The 17,687-nt window shown below is 39.6% G+C and overlaps 1 protein-coding gene across 2 annotated transcripts in view; it reads left to right on the plus strand.

The window, feature by feature from the left end:
- ZFP14 (ZFP14 zinc finger protein) overlaps positions 1 to 17,687 on the plus strand; it is a 63,891-nt gene that overhangs the window by 9,913 nt on the left and 36,291 nt on the right. For both annotated transcript variants that reach the window (XM_080644798.1, XM_080644799.1), the window contains exon 2: positions 16,353 to 16,428. In XM_080644798.1, the coding sequence (XP_080500924.1) occupies positions 16,420 to 16,428 (9 nt within the window). In that variant the 5' untranslated portion in view covers positions 16,353 to 16,419. The remainder of the gene's footprint in view (positions 1 to 16,352; positions 16,429 to 17,687) is intronic.

Below are 17,687 nucleotides of genomic sequence, written 5' to 3' on the forward strand. Positions count from 1 at the left end.
GTTCCTACAAATGGTAATAATTCCTTCTTTTTTATGGCAGCATAGTATTCCATTGTGTTGATGTACCATAGTTTTCTGATCCAGTCATCTGTTGACAGGCAGCTAGGCTCTTTCCAAATCTTAGCTATTGTAAATTGTGCTGCTATGAACATAGGGGTGCACATATCCTTTCTGATTGGTGTTTCTAGTTTCTTAGGATACATTCCTAGGAGTGGGATTACTGGGTCAAATGGGAGTTCCATTTTCAGTTTTTTGAGGAAACTCCATACTGTTCCCCACAGTGGCTGCACCAGTCTGCATTCCTGCCAGCAGTGCACGAGGGTTCCTTTTTCTCCGCATCCTCACCAACACTTGTCATTTGTTGATTTGTTGATAATAGCCATTCTGACAGGTGTGAGATGGTATCGCATTGTCATTTTGATTTGCATCTCTCGGATAATTAGTGACTTTGAGCATGTTTTCATATATCTCTTGGCCATCCTTCTGTCTTCTTTCGAAAAGATTCTATTTAGGTCCATTGCCCATTTTTTTATTGGATCATTTATCTTCCTTTTATTAAGTTGTATAAGCTGCCTGTAGATGTTGGAGATTAAACCTTTATCAGTCATAACATTTGCAAATATTTTCTCCCATACAGTGGGGTTTCTTGTTGTTTTGTTGATGGTTTCTTTTGCTGTGAAAAAGCTTTTTATTTTGATGCAGTCCCATTTGTTTATTTTCTCTTTGGCTTCCATTGCCCTAGGGGCAGTATCAGTGAAGAAGTTCTTTAAGCATATGTCTGATATTTTGCTGCCTGTGGATTCCTCTAATATTTTTATGGTTTCCCGTCTTATGTTTAAGTCATGTATCAATTTGGAGTTTATTTTTGTGTATGGTGTAAGTTGGTGATCTAGTTTCACTTATTTGCATGTATCTGTCCAATTTTCCCAACACCATTTATTGAAGAGACTGTCTTGACTCCATTGTATGTTCATGCCTCCTTTGTCAAATATTAATTGAGCATAGTGGTTTGGGTCGATATCTGGATTCTTTATTCTATTCCATTGGTCTATATGTCTGTTCTTGTGCCAGTACCAGGCTCTTTTGAGGACAGTGGCTTTGTAATACAGCTTGAAATCTGGTATTGAGATCCCTCCTACTTTATTCTTCTTTCTCAGGATTGCTGTGGCTATTCGGGGTCTTTTTTTATTCCAGATGAATTTTTGGAGAGTTCTTTCTAGGTCTGTGAAATATGCCGTTGGTATTTTAATGGGGAGTGCATTGTATCTATAGATTGCTTTGGGTAGTATGGACATTTTAATGATGTTAATTCTCCCAATCCATGAACATGGTATGTTCTTCCATCTGTTTATGTCTTCCTCAATCTCTTTTTTCAGTGTCCTGTAGTTTTCCACGTATAGGTCTTTTACTTCCTTAGTTAAGTTTATTCCTAGGTATCTTAATTTTTTTGGTGCGATGGTAAATGGGATTGCTTTTTTAGTCTCTCTTTCTGTAAGTTAACTATTGGTGTACAGAAATGCCATAGATTTCTTGGTGTCAATTTTGTATCCTGCTACATTGCCGAATTTATTTATTAAGTCTGTTAGTTTTTTGATGGAGTCTTTCGGGTTTTTTATGTACAATATCATGTCATCTGCAAATAAGGACAGCTTTACTTCTTTTCCAATTTGGATGCCTTTTATTTCTTCTTCTTGTCTAATTGCAATGGCTAATACTTCCAGTACTATGTCAAACTGGAGTGGTGAGAGTGAGCATCCTGTCTTGTTCCTGTTCTTAGGGGAAATGGTTTTAGTTTTTGTCCATTGAGTATGATGTTAGCTGTGGGTTTATCATATATAGCTTTTATTATGTTGAGGAATGATCCTTCTATTCCCACCTTGTTGAGAGTTTTTATCAAGAAAGGGTGTTTGATTTTGTCAAATGCCTTTTCTGCATCAATTGATATGACTATGTTATTTTTATCTCTCAATTTGTTTATGTGATGTATCACGTTTATTGATTTGCAGATATTGTACCATCCTTGCATTCCTGGGATAAATCCTACTTGGTCATGGTGTATGATCTTCTGATGTACTGCTGGATCCGATTTGCTAGAATTCTGTTGAGGACTTTGGCATCTACGTTCATGAGGGATATTGGCCTGTAATTCTCCTTCATTGTGTTGTCTTTGTCTGGTTTTGGTATTAGGGTGATGCTGGCTTCATAGAAGGAGCTTGGAAGTGTTCCTTCCTCTTGAATTTTTTGGAATAGTCTGAGGAGGATAGGTTTTAGTACTTCCTTGAATGTTTGGTAAAACTCTCCTGTGAAGCCGTCTGGCCGCGGGCTTTTGTTTGCCGGAAGCTTTTGGATGACTGCTTCAATTTCTTCCATAGTTACTGGCATATTGAGCTGTTTAGATTCTTCATGATTGAGTTTTGGAAGGTTATATTTTTCCAGGAATATGTCCATTTCCTCTAGGTTTTCCAGTTTGTTGGAATAGAGTTGTTCATAGTATTTTTTAACCATCCTTTGTATTTCAGCGGGATCTGTTGTTATTTCTCCTCTTTCATTTCTGATTTTGTTTATTTGGGTCCTCTCTCTTTGCTTCTTGGTGAGCCTGGCTAGAGGTTCATCAATCTTGTTTATCCTTTCAAAGAACCAGCTCTTGGTTTTGTTTATCTTTTGTATTGTTTCTTTGGTCTCTATGTTGTTTATCTCTGCCCTGATCTTTATTATTTCCTTCCTTCTGCTTACACTGGGCTTTTCTTATTGCTCTTTCCTAACTCTTTGAGTTGTAGGGTTAGGTAATTTATTACCATTGTTTCTTGTTTTTTGCAGTATGCTTGTAGAGCTATGAACTTCCCTCTCAAGACTGCTTTCGCTGTGTCCCATAGATTTTGGATTGTTGTGTTTTCATTGTCCTTTGTTGCCATGATGTTTTTTATTTCTCCCTTGATCTCTCTGGTAACCCAGTCATTGTTGAATAGCATGCTGTTTAGTCTCCATGTGTTTGATTTCTTTGGATTGTTTTTATTGTAGTTGATTTCCAGTTTTATGCCACTGTGATCTGAGAAGATGCTTGATATGATTTCTATCTTCTTGTATTTGAAGAGACTTTGCCTATGTCCCAACATATGGTCTATCTTTGAAAAAGACCCATGTGCACTTGAGAAGAATGTATATTCTGTGGCTTTGGGGTGAAATGTTCTGAAGATGTCAATTAATTCCATCTGGTCTAGTGATTCATTTAGGATTGCTGTTTCTTTGCTGATTTTTTGTTTAGAGGATTTGTCCAATGGTGATAGTGGGGTATTAAAGTCTCCTACTATGATTGTATTGCTGTCAATCTCTCCCTTGATATCCTCCAGGAGGTTTTTTATGTATTTGGGTGCTCCTGTATTGGGTGCGTATATGTTTACCAGAGTTATTTCTTCTTGTTGGATTGTTCCCTTTAGTATTATGAAGTGACCTTCCTTATCTCTTGTTATGTCCTTCACTTTGAGATCTAATTTGTCAGATATAAGTATTGCTACCCCAGCTTTTTTTTCATTTCCATTCACCTGGAAGACCTTTTTCCATCCCTTCACCCTCAGTCTGTGTGCGTCTTTTTTTCGAGGTGGGTTTGTTGTAGACAGCAGATATATGGGTCTTGTTTTCTTATCCAATCCGTTACCCTATGTCTTTTGATTTGGGCATTTAATCCGTTTACATTTAAAGTTATTATTGATAGGTACTTATTTGTCGCCATTTTTATTCTTTACCTCTAGTGTTCCTTCTTCACTTCCTATTTCTGTTTTTTACAGCAGACCTTTTAGCATTTCTTGCATTGCTGGTTTGGTGGTAATAAATCCCCTTAGTCCTTTTTTGTCTGTGAAGCTCCTGATTTCACCTTCAATTTTGATTGATAGCCTTGCTGGGTACTGCATTCTTGGATTCAGACCCTTCCTTTGCATGACTTTGTATATTTCATTCCATTCCCTTCTGGTCTGATGAGTTTCTGTTGAGAAATCAGTTGGTAGTCTGATGGGGGTTCCTTTGTATGTAACTTTCTGTCTCTCTCTTGCCGCTTTTAAGATTCTTATTGTGTCATTGGTGTTTGCCAATTTAATTATAATGTGCCTTGGCGTCGGTCTTTTGGGGTTCATTTTGCTTGGGTCTCTGTGAGCTTCTTGGATTTGTGTGGGCTTTTTCTTCCCTATATCAGGGAAGTTTTCTATCATTATTTCTTCAAACAGGTTTTCTATTCCTTGCTCAGTTTCCTTTCCTTCTGGTACCCCTATTATGTGGATGTTGTTTTGTTTTTTGTTGTCCCAAAGTTCCCTTAGGCTCTCCTCCTGCTTTTTAATTTTTTTTTCCCAGAAGCAGCTCTACTTGGGTATTTTTTCCCATCTTGTCTTCTAGCTCACTGATGTGGTCCTCTGCTTCTTCTAGTCTACTCTTGATACTTTGTATTGAGTTCTTTACAGTAGCGATGTCATTTTTCATTTCTTCTTGGTTCTTCTTCATTTCCTCTTGGTTCTTACTCATATTGTCGAATTTGTCTTCCATTCTTTTCAGCCACCTTATGACCATTTCTCTGAATTCTTTCTCTGGAAGGTTTACTTGCCTCCAATTCTTTTACTTCCTTTTCTGGTGATGCCTGCTTTTCTTTCATATGCGGGCTGTTTCTTTGTCTCCCCATGGTCTCTCTTCTCTGGATGTCTGGTTATGTAGTTCTCTCTCTCCTTATCCCAGGCAAAATCTGACCTTTCCTTGGTGGAGTGTAGAGCTCCTCTGAATCCGCATGTCTTCGCCAATTGGGGACCAGTGCTCTGGGGCTCGCAGCTGCCCCATGGGTGCCGCAGTTGTGGATTTTCAGGCTTCCAATAGCTCCACTTTCCCTTTCAAGATGGTGCAGACTCCGCGTCCCTGAAATTTCTTTTGAAAGCCGAAAATAGACTTCTGCGCATGGGCCACGAAGTTTCAATTGTACTGTACGTTCATGCCCGCATGTGGTATTTTGTGGAAGAGCCACACTCAAGGGGCCAAAGAGCCTCATGTGGCTCACGAGCCTCAGTTTGCCGACCACTGATGTAGGTAGGCATCCTGCCCCTCCTAACTGGGTATTACATGAACAATCATTTAATTTCTCCTGTGAGCTGCTTCTTTCTAGACTCTTGCATGGTTTGCAAGGAAGGCTAACAGCAGAGCTTTATTTTAGGCTGTGATTTGTTGAGACTAGTTTAGTTGGACTCATACTATGTGCCTTTGATTTTCTCCACTGCCCTAAGGTCAAAGCAGAGAAAGATAGGTTGTCTGCTTTTGAGGCTTTTAAGGAGTGGTAATTTGGTAGGGCTTTTAAATGGAGATCTGTGTTAACAAAGAAGGGATTCTTAGTAGAAGAGAAGCAAAGGCATTAGTAGAAATTTGAGAAGAGGTTTGAAGCTTTGGACAGCATGTGTTTGTTTCAGGCAAAATATTTATGTGGTTTTAAGGGAGGCAGTTTAGTATAGTGGCAACAGTATGGGCTTTGGAACTGAATTACCAGGGTTCTAATCCTAAACCTGTCACTTAGAATTGGGTGAATTTGGGGCAATTTATTTCATCTCTTTTTGTCACAGTTCTTTCATTTGTAAAGGGAGGATATGATAAAACCTACTATATAGGATTGTTATCAATAGATGAAAAAATATATGTAAAGTTCTTAGATAGTGCTTTGGACACATAAGTGCTTAGTAGATTTAGTTGTTACTATTATGTTGTAATTCCATGTTTTTTCCTATTACCCAAATCCAACAATTGTGAGGATTTTGCCACTTTTACTTCATCCATTCACATAGGCTCCCCCCCCCCCCCCCGTTTTGTAAATTGTTGATAATCAGGAGGAATTGCTTGTCAACATGAAGGTTTGAAACTTAATAGTATTATAAGGAAGAGCAGGGCTGAGAAGCTCATTTTTATGGAAAAGAGGGAATTTTCTTTTTTCTTTTCTTTCTTTATTGATTAAGGTATTGCATATGTGTCATTATCCCTCCTTTTGTCCCCCTCCCCTCCCCATCATGCCCTCACCCCCCTGGTGTCTGTGTCCATTGGTTATGCTTACATGCATGCATACAAGTCCTTTGTTTGATCTTTCCCCCTTACTCCCACCCTCCCCTACTTTCCCTCTGAGGTTTGAGCATCTGATGGATGCTTCTGTGTCTTTGGATCTGTTTTTGTTCATCAGTTTATGTTGTTCATTATAATCCACAAATGAGTGAGGTCATGTGATATTTATCTTTCAAGGAGAATTTTCTTTAATAATTATGGGAAGAAGAGCATATAGGATTTTTCATCTATAGTTGCGTTTCATTAAATTTCTATTTGCTATTTTAAGTGCTTTATATGTAGTATCTTCTTTAATCCTCATAATAACCCTTTGATTGAGAATGGGAATTGTCAGCATTTTACATAGGAAGAGACTAAGGCTGAAAAATTAAGTAACATGTCCAAGATCATATGGGTAATTACTATCAGAGTTGAAATTTATATCCTAGAAAACTGACAGCAAAGCCTATATTAGTAATTACAAAAGTATACAAAGTCTCATTATTATACTTAAAATTCTTCCTGCCTTAGTAATCCATCATAAAGGAGGGAGGTGATATTAATATGATGTCAGGATCTGTGGAGGGAAATGTATTTCCTACAGTAAGATCTGTGCCTAACAATTTTCATTTTAGTAATATTCTATGCAAAATGAGATTCAAAAAACAAGAAAGTCCAGCATCTGTTATAGGGCTTCAAAGGGCTGGTTCAGAAGCAAAATAAACTCATTTGTCAGCAAGATGTGAAGGAGGCAGCATGAGACTTCAATCAGTGCTTCAAAGACATCAGTCAGGGACTTTGTACCATTCTTTTCTAGATAGTGCTCCAACATACATGAGCAAATTAAATCATAGAGTTGGTTCACGAATTAGAAACTGAAATTTAAAAGTCACTCAGGAAAAATAACAGGATTTTGTTTGTTTGTTTGTTTTTAGTGTTCTAAGCTCTTAGTTTAACAGAAGATATGAAGAAAATGTTGAACTTCTTTGGAGTATTTGTGTACTTTAGTTCACACTGTATTTAATATGGTGATGAGTATCACTGGCTGTCACTGTAAACATTTTAACTGGTCCTTCTAGGCATACATATAATTTTTTTTCTGTCAAAATAGTTTAATACCACACACGTTTTGTTTGTTTTTTAACACAGCAGCTTAACGCATTACATCACTTTTTAATATTTGCATGGTTTTCAAATATATAACCATTTTTCCAATTAGATTATTTTCAGCTTGTATTCATTATAAGCCTTATCTGTCAGCATAACTCCGCAAATATCTTTTTTTAAATATTTTTATTGTTGAAAGTATTACATATGTCACCTTTTTTCCCCCACTGACCCCTTCTAGCCCACCCCCAACCCCCGCCCAAGGCCTTCACCACCCTATTGACTGTGTCCATGGGTTTTGCATATATGCAAACAAGTTCTTTGGTTGATCTCTTCCCACCCATGCTTTCCCTCTGAAATTCTGAAGTCTTTTTCTTGCTTCTATGTCTCTGGATTCATTTTGTTCATTAAATTCCACATATGAGTGAGATCATGTGATGCTTATCTTTCTCTGACTGACTTATTTTGCTCAGCATAATGCTCTCCAGGACCCTTCTGTCTCAAAGAGTAAGAGATCCTTCTTTTTTTTTTTTTTTTTTTTTTTTAACTGCTGCATAGTATTCCATGGTATAAATGTACCTGAGATTTTTTATTCACTCATCTATTGATGGGCATTTGGGCTGTTTCCAGATCTTAGTTATTGTAAATTGTGCTCCTATGAACATAGGGGTGCATACATTCTTTCTGACCAGTATTTCAGGTTTCTTAGGATGTATTCCTAGAAGTGGGATCACTAGGTCAAATGGCAGTTCCATATTTAATTGTTTTAGGAAACTCCATATTGTTTTCCACAATGGCTGCACCAGTCTGAATCTCCCTCCCACCCCCCCGCCACACCTAGGTGTACTAGGGTTTCCTTTTCTCCACATCCTCGCCAGCTCTTGTTGTTTGTGGATTTGTTGATGATAGCCATTCTGACAGGTGTGAGGTGATACCTCATTGTCATTTTAATTTGCATCTCTGATGATCAGTGACTTTGAGCATTTTTTATATATCTCTTGGACATCTGTATGTCCACTTTGGAGAAGTGTCTATTTAGGTCCTTTGCCCATTTTTTAATTGGATTGTTTGCTTTCCTTTTGTTAAGTGGTATGAGTTCCTTATATATGTTGGATATTAAGTCTTTATCAGATATATCATTGCCAAATATTTTTTCCCATATAGTGGGCTCCCTTTTCGTTTTGTTGATGGTTTCTTTTGCTGTGAAGAAGTGTTCTATTTTGATGTAGTTGCATTTGTTTATTTTTTTCTTAGTTTTCTTTGCCTTAGGAGACATATCGGTAAACATATTGCTATGAGAGATGTCTGAGATTTTGATGCCTATGGTTTCTTCTAGGATTTTTATGGTTTCCAGATTTGCATTTAAGTCTTTTATCCATTTTGAATTTATTCTTGTGTAAGGTATAGGTTGGTGGTCTAGTTTCACTTTTTTAATCTATCTGTCCAATTTTCCCAACACCGTTTATTGAAGAGACTGTCTCTACTCCAATGTATGCTCTTGCCTCCTTTGTCAAATATTAATTGAGCATAATGGCTTGAGTCTATTTCTGGGGTCTCTGTTCTGTTCCATTGATCTATATGCCCATTCTTGTGCCAGTAACTAGCTATTTTGATTACAGTGGCTTTGTAGTATAATTTGATACCTGGTATTATGATTCCTCCACTTTGTTCTTCTTTCTCAAGATTGCTGTAGCTATTTGTGGTCTTTTTTTGGTAACATATACATTTTTGGAGTATTTGTGCTAGATGAAACATGCTATTGGTATTTTAATAGGGATTGCATTGAATCTGTAGATTGCCTTGAGTAGTATGGACGTTTTAATGATGTTAATTCTACTAATCCATGAACACGGTATATTCCTCCACTTTTTTTATATCTTCCTCTATCTCTTTTTTCAACAAGGACAAGACTTTTACCTCCTTGGTTAAATTTATTCCTAAGTATCTTAATTTTTTTTTTGTTGTTGCAGTGGTAAATTGGATTTTTTTTTAGTGTATCATTCTGAGATTCATTATTGATGTATAAAAAAGCCATAGATTTTTGTGTTGATTTTATATTCTGCTACATTGCCAAATTCAATTATTAAATATAGTATTTTTATGGAGTCTTCAAGGGTTTTCTATGTACAATATCATGTCATCTGCAAATAATGAGAGTTTTACTTTCTCCTTTCTAATTTGGATGCCTTTTATTTCTTCTTCTTGTCTGATTGCTATGGCTAGGACTTTCAGTACTATTTGAATAAGAATGGTGTAAGTGGACATCCCTGTCTTATTCCTGTTCTTTGGGGAAATGGTTTTAGTTTTTGCCTGTTGATTATGATGTTCACTGTAGGTTTGTCATAGATGGCCTTTATCATGTTGAGATATGCTTCCTCTATTCCCACTTTGCTGAGAGTTTTTATCAAAAATGGATGTTGGATTTTGTTGAATGCGTTTTCTGCATTTATTGATATGATCATGTGATTTTTGTCTTTCAATTTATGTATTTGATGTATCTTGCTTATTGATTTACAAATATTGTGCCATCCTTGCATCCCTGGAATAATCCATTGGTCATGGTGTATGATCTTTTTAATATATTGGTGGATCTGATTTGCTAATATTTTGTTGAGGATTTTAGCATCTATGTTCATCAGAGATAGTGGCCTGTAATTCATTTCCTTTGTATTGTCTTTATCTGGTCTTGGAATTAGGATAGTGCTGGCCTCAGAAAAAGAGCTTGGAAGTGTTTCTTCCTCTTTTTTTGGGGGGGGCAGGAATAGTTTGAGGAGTATAGGTGTTAGTTCTTTGAATGTTTTGTAAAACTCCCTTGTGAAACTGTCTGGACCCGTGCTTCTGTGTGCTGGGAGTTTTTTGATTACTGCTTCTAGATCATCAATTGTTATTGGCCTATTCAGGTTGATTCTTCCTGATTAAGTTTTGGGAGATTGTATTTTTCAAGGAATTTGTCCATTTCATCCACATTATCCAGCTTGTTGGCATATAGTTGTTCATAGTATTTTCTTACAATCCTTTGTATTTCTGTGGTGCCCGTTGTTACTTCTCCACTTTCGTTTCTGATTTTATTTATTTGGATCCTCTCTCTTTGTTTCTTGATGAATCTGGCTAAAGGTTCATCAATCATATTTATCTTTTCAAAGAACCAGCTCTTAGTTTCATTGATGTTTTCTATTCTTTTGTTTTAGTCTCTGTGTCATTTATTTCTGCTCTAATCTTTATTATTTCCTTCCTTCTCCTTTTGCTGGGGTTTTCTGTCTAATTCTTTGAGTTGTAGGTTTAAATAGTTTTGGTGTTTTTTTTGAGGTAGGCCTGTAGTGCTCTGGACTTCACTCTGAAGACTGCTTTTGCTGTGTTCCAGAGATTTTAGGTTGTTGTGTATTCATTTTCATTTTTTCCAGGAAGTTTTTTTATTTCTTTCTTGATCTCCTTGGTAACCCATTCATCTACACTAATAAAAGAGAAACATGCAAATTAACCATCACTCCGCTATGCCAAGCCATGCCTGCCAGCCAATCAGGAATGAGTATGCAAATTAACCTAACCAAGATGGCGGCTGGCCACGGAGCTGGAGCAAGCAGGAGGCTTGGGTTGCCCTGGCAATGGAGAAAGCCAAGCTTCCTGGCCGGCCCTGGCCTCTGCTCAAGGCTACAAAGTTTCAATTATAGAAGATAAATAAATCCTAGATACTTGCTTCCAGTTGGCCCTGGCCTCCGCTCAAGGAGGCGCTGAAAAAAAAAAAAAAGGAAGAAAAAGAAAAAAAGGAGGGGCTGGGATCTTGGGTTGCCAGGATGTGATCAGGCCAGGATGGGATGGCAGGGGCCATTGGGGGTAAGCAGACCAAAGGGGGACCAGTTGGGGGTGAGCAGGTTGTCAGTGGGGGTCAGTTGGAGGTGATCAGGACAGCGGGGGGGGGTGCAGTTTGGAGTGAGCAGGCCAGCAGGGGGGCAGTTGGGGGTGAGCAGGCAGTGGAGAGGGAAGGTGGGAGCAATCAGGCCAGCAGGGGGGGGCAGTTGGGGGCGAGCAGGCCAGCAGGGGTGGCAGTTGGGTGATCAGGCTGGCGGGGGGCATTTGAGGGTGAGCAGGCTGGCGGCAGGGGGCAGTTGGTGGCAAGCAGGCTGGCAGGCAGAGTGGTTAGGGGCAATCAGGCAGGCAGGCAGGCAGGTGAGCGGCTGGAGCCAGCAGTCCCAGATTGTGAGAGGGATGTCCAGTTTAGGCCCGATCCTTGTAAACTGGCAGTAGGACATCCTTCAAGGGGTCCCAGATTGGAGAGGGTGCAGGCCGGGCTGAGGAACAACCCTCCCCCTCCCCCCCGTGCACAAATTTTGTGCACCGGGCCACTAGTTGTTTAGTAACATGCTATTTAGCCTCCATGTGTTTTTGTGTTTTTAGTGTTTTTACTGTAGTTGATTTCTAATTTCATTCCACTGTGGTCTGAGAAGATGCTTGATATAATTTCAATATTTTTGAACTTGTACAGACTTGTTTTGAGTCCTAACATGTGGTTTATCTTTGTAAATGACCCGTGTGCACTTGAGAAGAATGTATATTCTGCAGCTTTGGGATGAAATTCTATATAATAAAGATGTAATATGCAAATGGTTGTTATGCTGTGAAGCATAACGACTGACCGTGTAATGACTGGATCACAGATCAGCAGGAGGGTGGGGCAGCGAGCTACAAGCGGGCAGTGGAGAGCTATAGGAGGAGGCATGGCAGCAAGCTATAAGGGAAGGCGGGGGGTGGAGGGAGCTACAGGAGGATGGGGCAGCGGGCAGAGAGCTACAGGAGGGGGGCAGCAAGCTAATGGCTACAAGCAGGCGGCGGATAGCTACAGGAGGGAGCAGGGCAGCAAGCTATGGGGGGGGGGGGGTCCGGGGGAAGCTACAGGAGAGCGGGGCAGCGGGCGGAGAGCTATTGGAGGGTGCAGCAAGCTACTGGCAAGCTACTGGTGCACGGATTTGTGTGCAGGACTACTAGTGTTTTATAAATGTCAATTAAATCCATCTGATCCAGTGTGTCCTTTAGAGTCACTGTTTCCTTGTTAATTTTTTGTCTGAAAGATGCATTCAGTGAAGTCAGTGGGGTGTTAAAGTCTCCTACTATGTCTGTATTGTTGTTGATCTCTTGCTTAATGTCCTCTAGAAGTTTTTTTAAAAATATATATTTTATTGATTTTTTTTTTTTTTTTTTTACAGAGAGGAAGGGAGAGAGATGGAGAGTTAGAAACATCTATGAGAGAGAAACATTGATCAGCTGCCTCCTGCACACCCCCACTGGGGATGTGCCCACAACCAAGGTACATGCCCTTGACCGGAATTGAACCTGGGACCCTTCAGTCCACAGGCCGACACTCTACACTGAGCCAAACCAGTTAGGGCATCCTCTAGACATTTAAAAATAATATATATTTAGGTGCTCCTACATTGGGTGCATATATGTTTACCAGGGTTATATCCTCCTGTTGGAGTAATCCCTTTAATATTATGTAGGACTTTTGTTGTCTCTTGTGATGGCCTTCATTTTCAAGTCTATTTTGTCAGATATGAATATTGCAGGTTTTTTCTTTTCCATTTACATGGAAATTTTTTTCCATCCCTTCACTCTTATCCTGTGTGAGTCTGTTGTTCTGAGGTTGGTCTCTTATAGACAGCATATAATTGGGTCATGTTTTTGTATCCATTCAGCTATGCTGTCTTTTGTCTGGAGCATTTAATCTATATTTACATTTAAGGTTATTATGGATAGCTACTTATTTATTCCCATTTTAATTTTGTATGCTTATGATTCTCTATTTTTTCTTCTCATTCCAGCAGTCTCTTTGGCATTTCTTGCAGTGCTCATTTGGTGGTTATAAACTTTTTTAGACTTTTTTTGTTTTTGTTTTTGTTTTTTGGTCTGTGAAGCTCTTTATTTCACCATCTATTTTGAATGAAAGCCTTGCTGGATGTAATAATCTTGGTTTTAGGTTCTTGCTTTTCCATTACCTTTAATACTTCATGCCATTCCCTTCTGACCTATAGAGTTTCTGATGAGAAATCAGCTGACAGCCTTATGGGAGCTCCTTTGTCGGTAACACATTGCTTTTCTTTTGCTGCCTTTAAGATTCTCTTTGTCTTTAATTTTTGGCATTTTAATTATGATGTGTCTGGGCATGAGTCTGTTTGGGTTCTTCTTGTTTGGGACCTCTGTGCCTTCTGGACTTGTGTGACCTATTCCTTCACCAGGTTAGGGAAGTTTTCTGCTATTATTTCTTCAAACACATTCTTTATCCCTTGCTCACTTTCTTCTCCTTCTGGCATACCTATTATGTGACTATTGTTATGTTTCATGTTGTCCCACAGCTCCCTTATGCTGTCCTGCTGTTTTTAAATTATTTTTTCATTTTGGTTCTCTGATTGAGTGATTTTTTTCTCCCTCTCTTCTAAGTCACTGATCTGATCCTCAGTGTCCCCTAATCTGCTGTGTATTCCTTCCAGTGTGTTCTTTATTAGTGCTCTAGCATTCTTTATTTCCCCCTGGTCTTTTTTCATAGTTACTATATATTTTCTCATGCTGTTGAGTATCTTTGCCATCATTATTCTAAATTCTACATCTGATAAACTTCTTATCTCCATTTAATTTAGCTCTTCTTCTGGAGAATTCTTTTCTTCTTTCATTTGGGGTTGTTTTTTTGTCTCCCCATTTTGGCTGCCTGTTGGGTTTGTGTCTATGTATTAGATATATCTGCTATAATTCCCAATCTGCAGTGCAGGAGACAATGTCAGATGCTGTTTCTAACTAGTCCTGTGTCCCTTGTTTGGAGCTGTCAGCAAGCCACAGTTTGTGGCTCCCTCTGCTGGGGCTGGGTGCCTTTGGAAAGAACCAAATTGAGTGCCAGGCTCTGCTTTTCCTACCCTCCTCCGCCCCCCAAGAAGGAGATCAGGCAAAGACTCAAAGCTTCTGGAGATCTACCTCTGCCTCCAGTCCAGTTGTTATTCTCAGAGTCTTAATTTGCCTTAGACTGTAGACAACAGGGTGGGGCGAGAAGTCTTTCAACAGGGTGGGGTAACTCCCTTCCCTCCATGGAAAAACCTGAATAGCAAAGATCTGCAGAGAAATAAGTCCTCCTCGGTGTGAGGGAATTAATCAGCATAGGAACCAGGTCGCTGCCCTCTGAGCTCCAACCCCAGAGCCTCCAACCCTGGACTCTCCTCACAGAGCTCCAGTCCACTTTGCCCTCTCTCTGTCATAGCCCAAGGTGAGTGGCTGCACATGAAATTTTTGTGCATTTGCCCTTCAGCAGGGTGCCTGCATTTCCAGCTCTCTCTGGCAGGCAAATAGCAACCCTGCTGCTTTTCACAGCCAGATGTTCTGTGGGCACCTTTCTCAGTTCTGGTGCTCTGGGCTGGGGAGCCCAGCTTGGGATTTAGACCCCAGAGTTCTAAGTGAGAACCTCCTCCCCGAAATAGGAGATATCTCTCTGGACCTTCAGTTGCTGTCTATGGGAGCCAGGCCAGCCCTTTTGTGCCTCCGCACTTCCTAACAGTCTCTGTGTGATCTCCACTTTCCCTCCTTGGTTTTCCGGATTCTCTCCAGCTAGTCTTCAGTTGATTTTCTGGGGTCGTTTTTCTGTATTTTAGTTATATTTCAACTTTGGTCCTGGGGGAGCGTCAGTGTAGCTTCCACTTACTCCACCACCATTTTTATGTGTACATGTACAAATTGTTCCTTTACTCCTAGCAGTGGAGTTTGTGGTTCACAGGGTATTTAGAATTACAGTGTTTAAATGATGCTTCATGTAATTCTAAATTTGGCTCAATCTAGTGTCCATTTTTCTGTGACCTTGCTATTTTTTCTAAAAACTTCACCCAAGGATATTTTTTCTATTGATTTCTAGAGAGAGTGGAAGGGACAGAGAAGAGAGAGATGGGAGGGAGGAGAGAGGGAGGGAAGAAAGGGAGAGAGAGAGAGAGAGAGAGAGAGAGAGAGAGAGAGAGAGAGAGAGAGAGAAACATCAACATGAAAGAGACACATCGATTGTTTACCTCCTGCATGCACCCCCACCATGGCTGGGGAACCTGCAACCAAGGTACATGCCCTTGATTGAGAATTGAACCCATGACCCCTTGGTCCACTGGCCAACCCTCTAACCACTGAGCCAAAAAACCAGCCAGGGTACCGTGACCTTGCTATTATGGGGCATCATTAGACTTTTAGATCTCCCAATTCAGTTACTGTAAAAAGGTATTTTTGGGGGGTTGCTTTAATACATATCACCATAATTAGTAGTGAAGTTTAGTATATTTTGAAAGGTTATTTCTATTTTATAGTTAATTGTTCTTGCTTAGGTTTCTCTCAGTGAAGTGGAAATCTTAGCCTTCGGAGGCAAAAATCAAAGTTAAAAAGGTGTCTTTTTAGTTAGAGAAATGTGGGTTCAAAACAAAACAACACTCTCATATCTCAAATTGATATTGGGCAAATGATTTGACCCCGGAGCATCAGTTTTATATTGAAAGGAGAGAAGAACTACATTGCAGATCAGTACTGAGGATCAACAAGCATCCATAAGGCATCTATCACATCAAAGTTCTCAATGCCTGTTTGTTTTTTACCAACTGCAGCTGTCATGTATCCCCTTCCTAGTTTAGATACTGGAAGAGAGGGAGTGGCAAAGGATGTCATGCTATGAGAGGTCCTAACTGGGAAATAGAATAGTGAGTTCCCTGGCTGGGGAAAGGCCAGTGCAGCTTTATAGTGGCAGGAGCTGCCAGGCTCAATCTGTGTGGTTGTTATTCTTTGTATTTAGGAAGTTCAGGCAGAATCCCGGGGGCTCAAAAGAAGTTCTCCTTCATTGGTGTGGCCCTTTCTTGGCCCTGAAAAGTTGTACTAGAAGCAGGAGGAATTGCTCAGGACATGTTTGAATAATCTAATGTCAGGACCACATTGTCAGATGGCGAACTAGTCAGAATTCCTGCAGAAATATCTGGTCTTCTACACCGAGTCCAGTGTTATTCATTGGGTTTCTTCAGGGCTTGGATTTCTTCAGACTCCCTAAACTCTCCTCCAGTTTGTGGGGGTATGGGATCAGTGTGGGTGTAGTGGTGCAAAATAGATAGGAAGCAGGAGGGGAAGAAAAAAAAAAAAAGCTCATATTAACATAAGTAATTTTGGGAGCTCTGAGGCACATCTGATTTCCTGGCTTCTTTTTCTTTTTCCAGATCTGGTTTATATGGGTTTTGCAGTTTTCCAGCAGAAATCTTGAGAAGCACTGACCAGTTCAAAACCATGGCCCTTGTAAGTTGATGTTTATTACTCTCTCTCCTTTTTAGATATTGTTAATTTCTAGGTCATGCATACATACTCATTTCTTATCCTGAAATTTCCTGTTTAACAGAATCCCATTCACGAACCTGCTGTAGTTTTTCTCATTCCCATGAGAATTGGGGACAAATAGTCCAGGATCCTCTTCATGAACTCTTTCTCTCCTCCTTCTCCCCCCACTAATGTGGACTATATCCTATCTACAAAATCTGTCAAGAGCTATGAGGGTATAAAACCTTGATAAAAAAGCAGGTTATTCTCTGCAGAATATTCCACCTATTCACTTTTTCCAGCAGAACAAGCTTTTGATTTTAATACTAAACTTCAGAGAGACTATAGTTCTCTGAGTACAATGAGTTTTAGTCTAGTTTTATGAAGGAAAAATCTATATCCCCAACACACAATTTGACATTTTAAAAAAGTTTTTGAACTATTTATTAATTTGTTTGTTTTTATTTATTTTTATTTTTTAATCCTCACTCGAGGATATTTTCCATTGATTTTTTTAGAAAGGGTGAAAGAGAGAGGGAAAGACAGAGAGAAACATCGATGTGAGAGTAACATCGATTGGTTGCCTCATGCACACACCCAACCAGGGCCCAGGTTGGGGTGGGGCTTGCAACCGAGATACAAGCCCTTGACTCTCTGTCCACCGAGCCAAACCAGCTAGGGTGCTTTTTGAACTTTTTAATTGACATATAGTGTATATAGAGAAAAGTGCACAAGTCCTAAGTGTACAGCTAAATGAATTCTTATAAATTGAATGCATGTATGCTGCCAGTCCTCAGGTCAAGAAAGAGAATATTACTAGCACTTTAGATGTCTCCTCTTAACCACTCCCTACCCACCCAGTCCAAATGTAACCTCTATTCTGATGCCATAGGGGCTTAATCACAAGGAACAACAACAGCCTGTTATTATTGGAATCAAGAGTCTAGGTCAGTGGTCGGCAAACTCATTAGTCAACAGAGCGGCAAACTGTGGCTGGCTCGCGAGCCGCAGTTTGCCGACCACTGCCATATACCATAAATTAATTTTGCCTATTTATAGAACTTGGTAAGTGAAATCGTATAGTTCAATGCAACATTTTTAAACAAAAAACAATGTGCAGCAAGAGTCTTATTTTATTTATTTTTTTATTGTTTGAAGTATTACAAATAGTAGTACATATGTCTCCTTTTTTTTTTCCCCATTGACCTCCCCCCCGCCTCCCCTACCCCCCAGTACATGCC

Source organism: Plecotus auritus (genome assembly GCF_963455305.1).
Source record: "Plecotus auritus genome assembly, chromosome: 10".
Classification (NCBI taxonomy): domain Eukaryota; kingdom Metazoa; phylum Chordata; class Mammalia; order Chiroptera; family Vespertilionidae; genus Plecotus; species Plecotus auritus.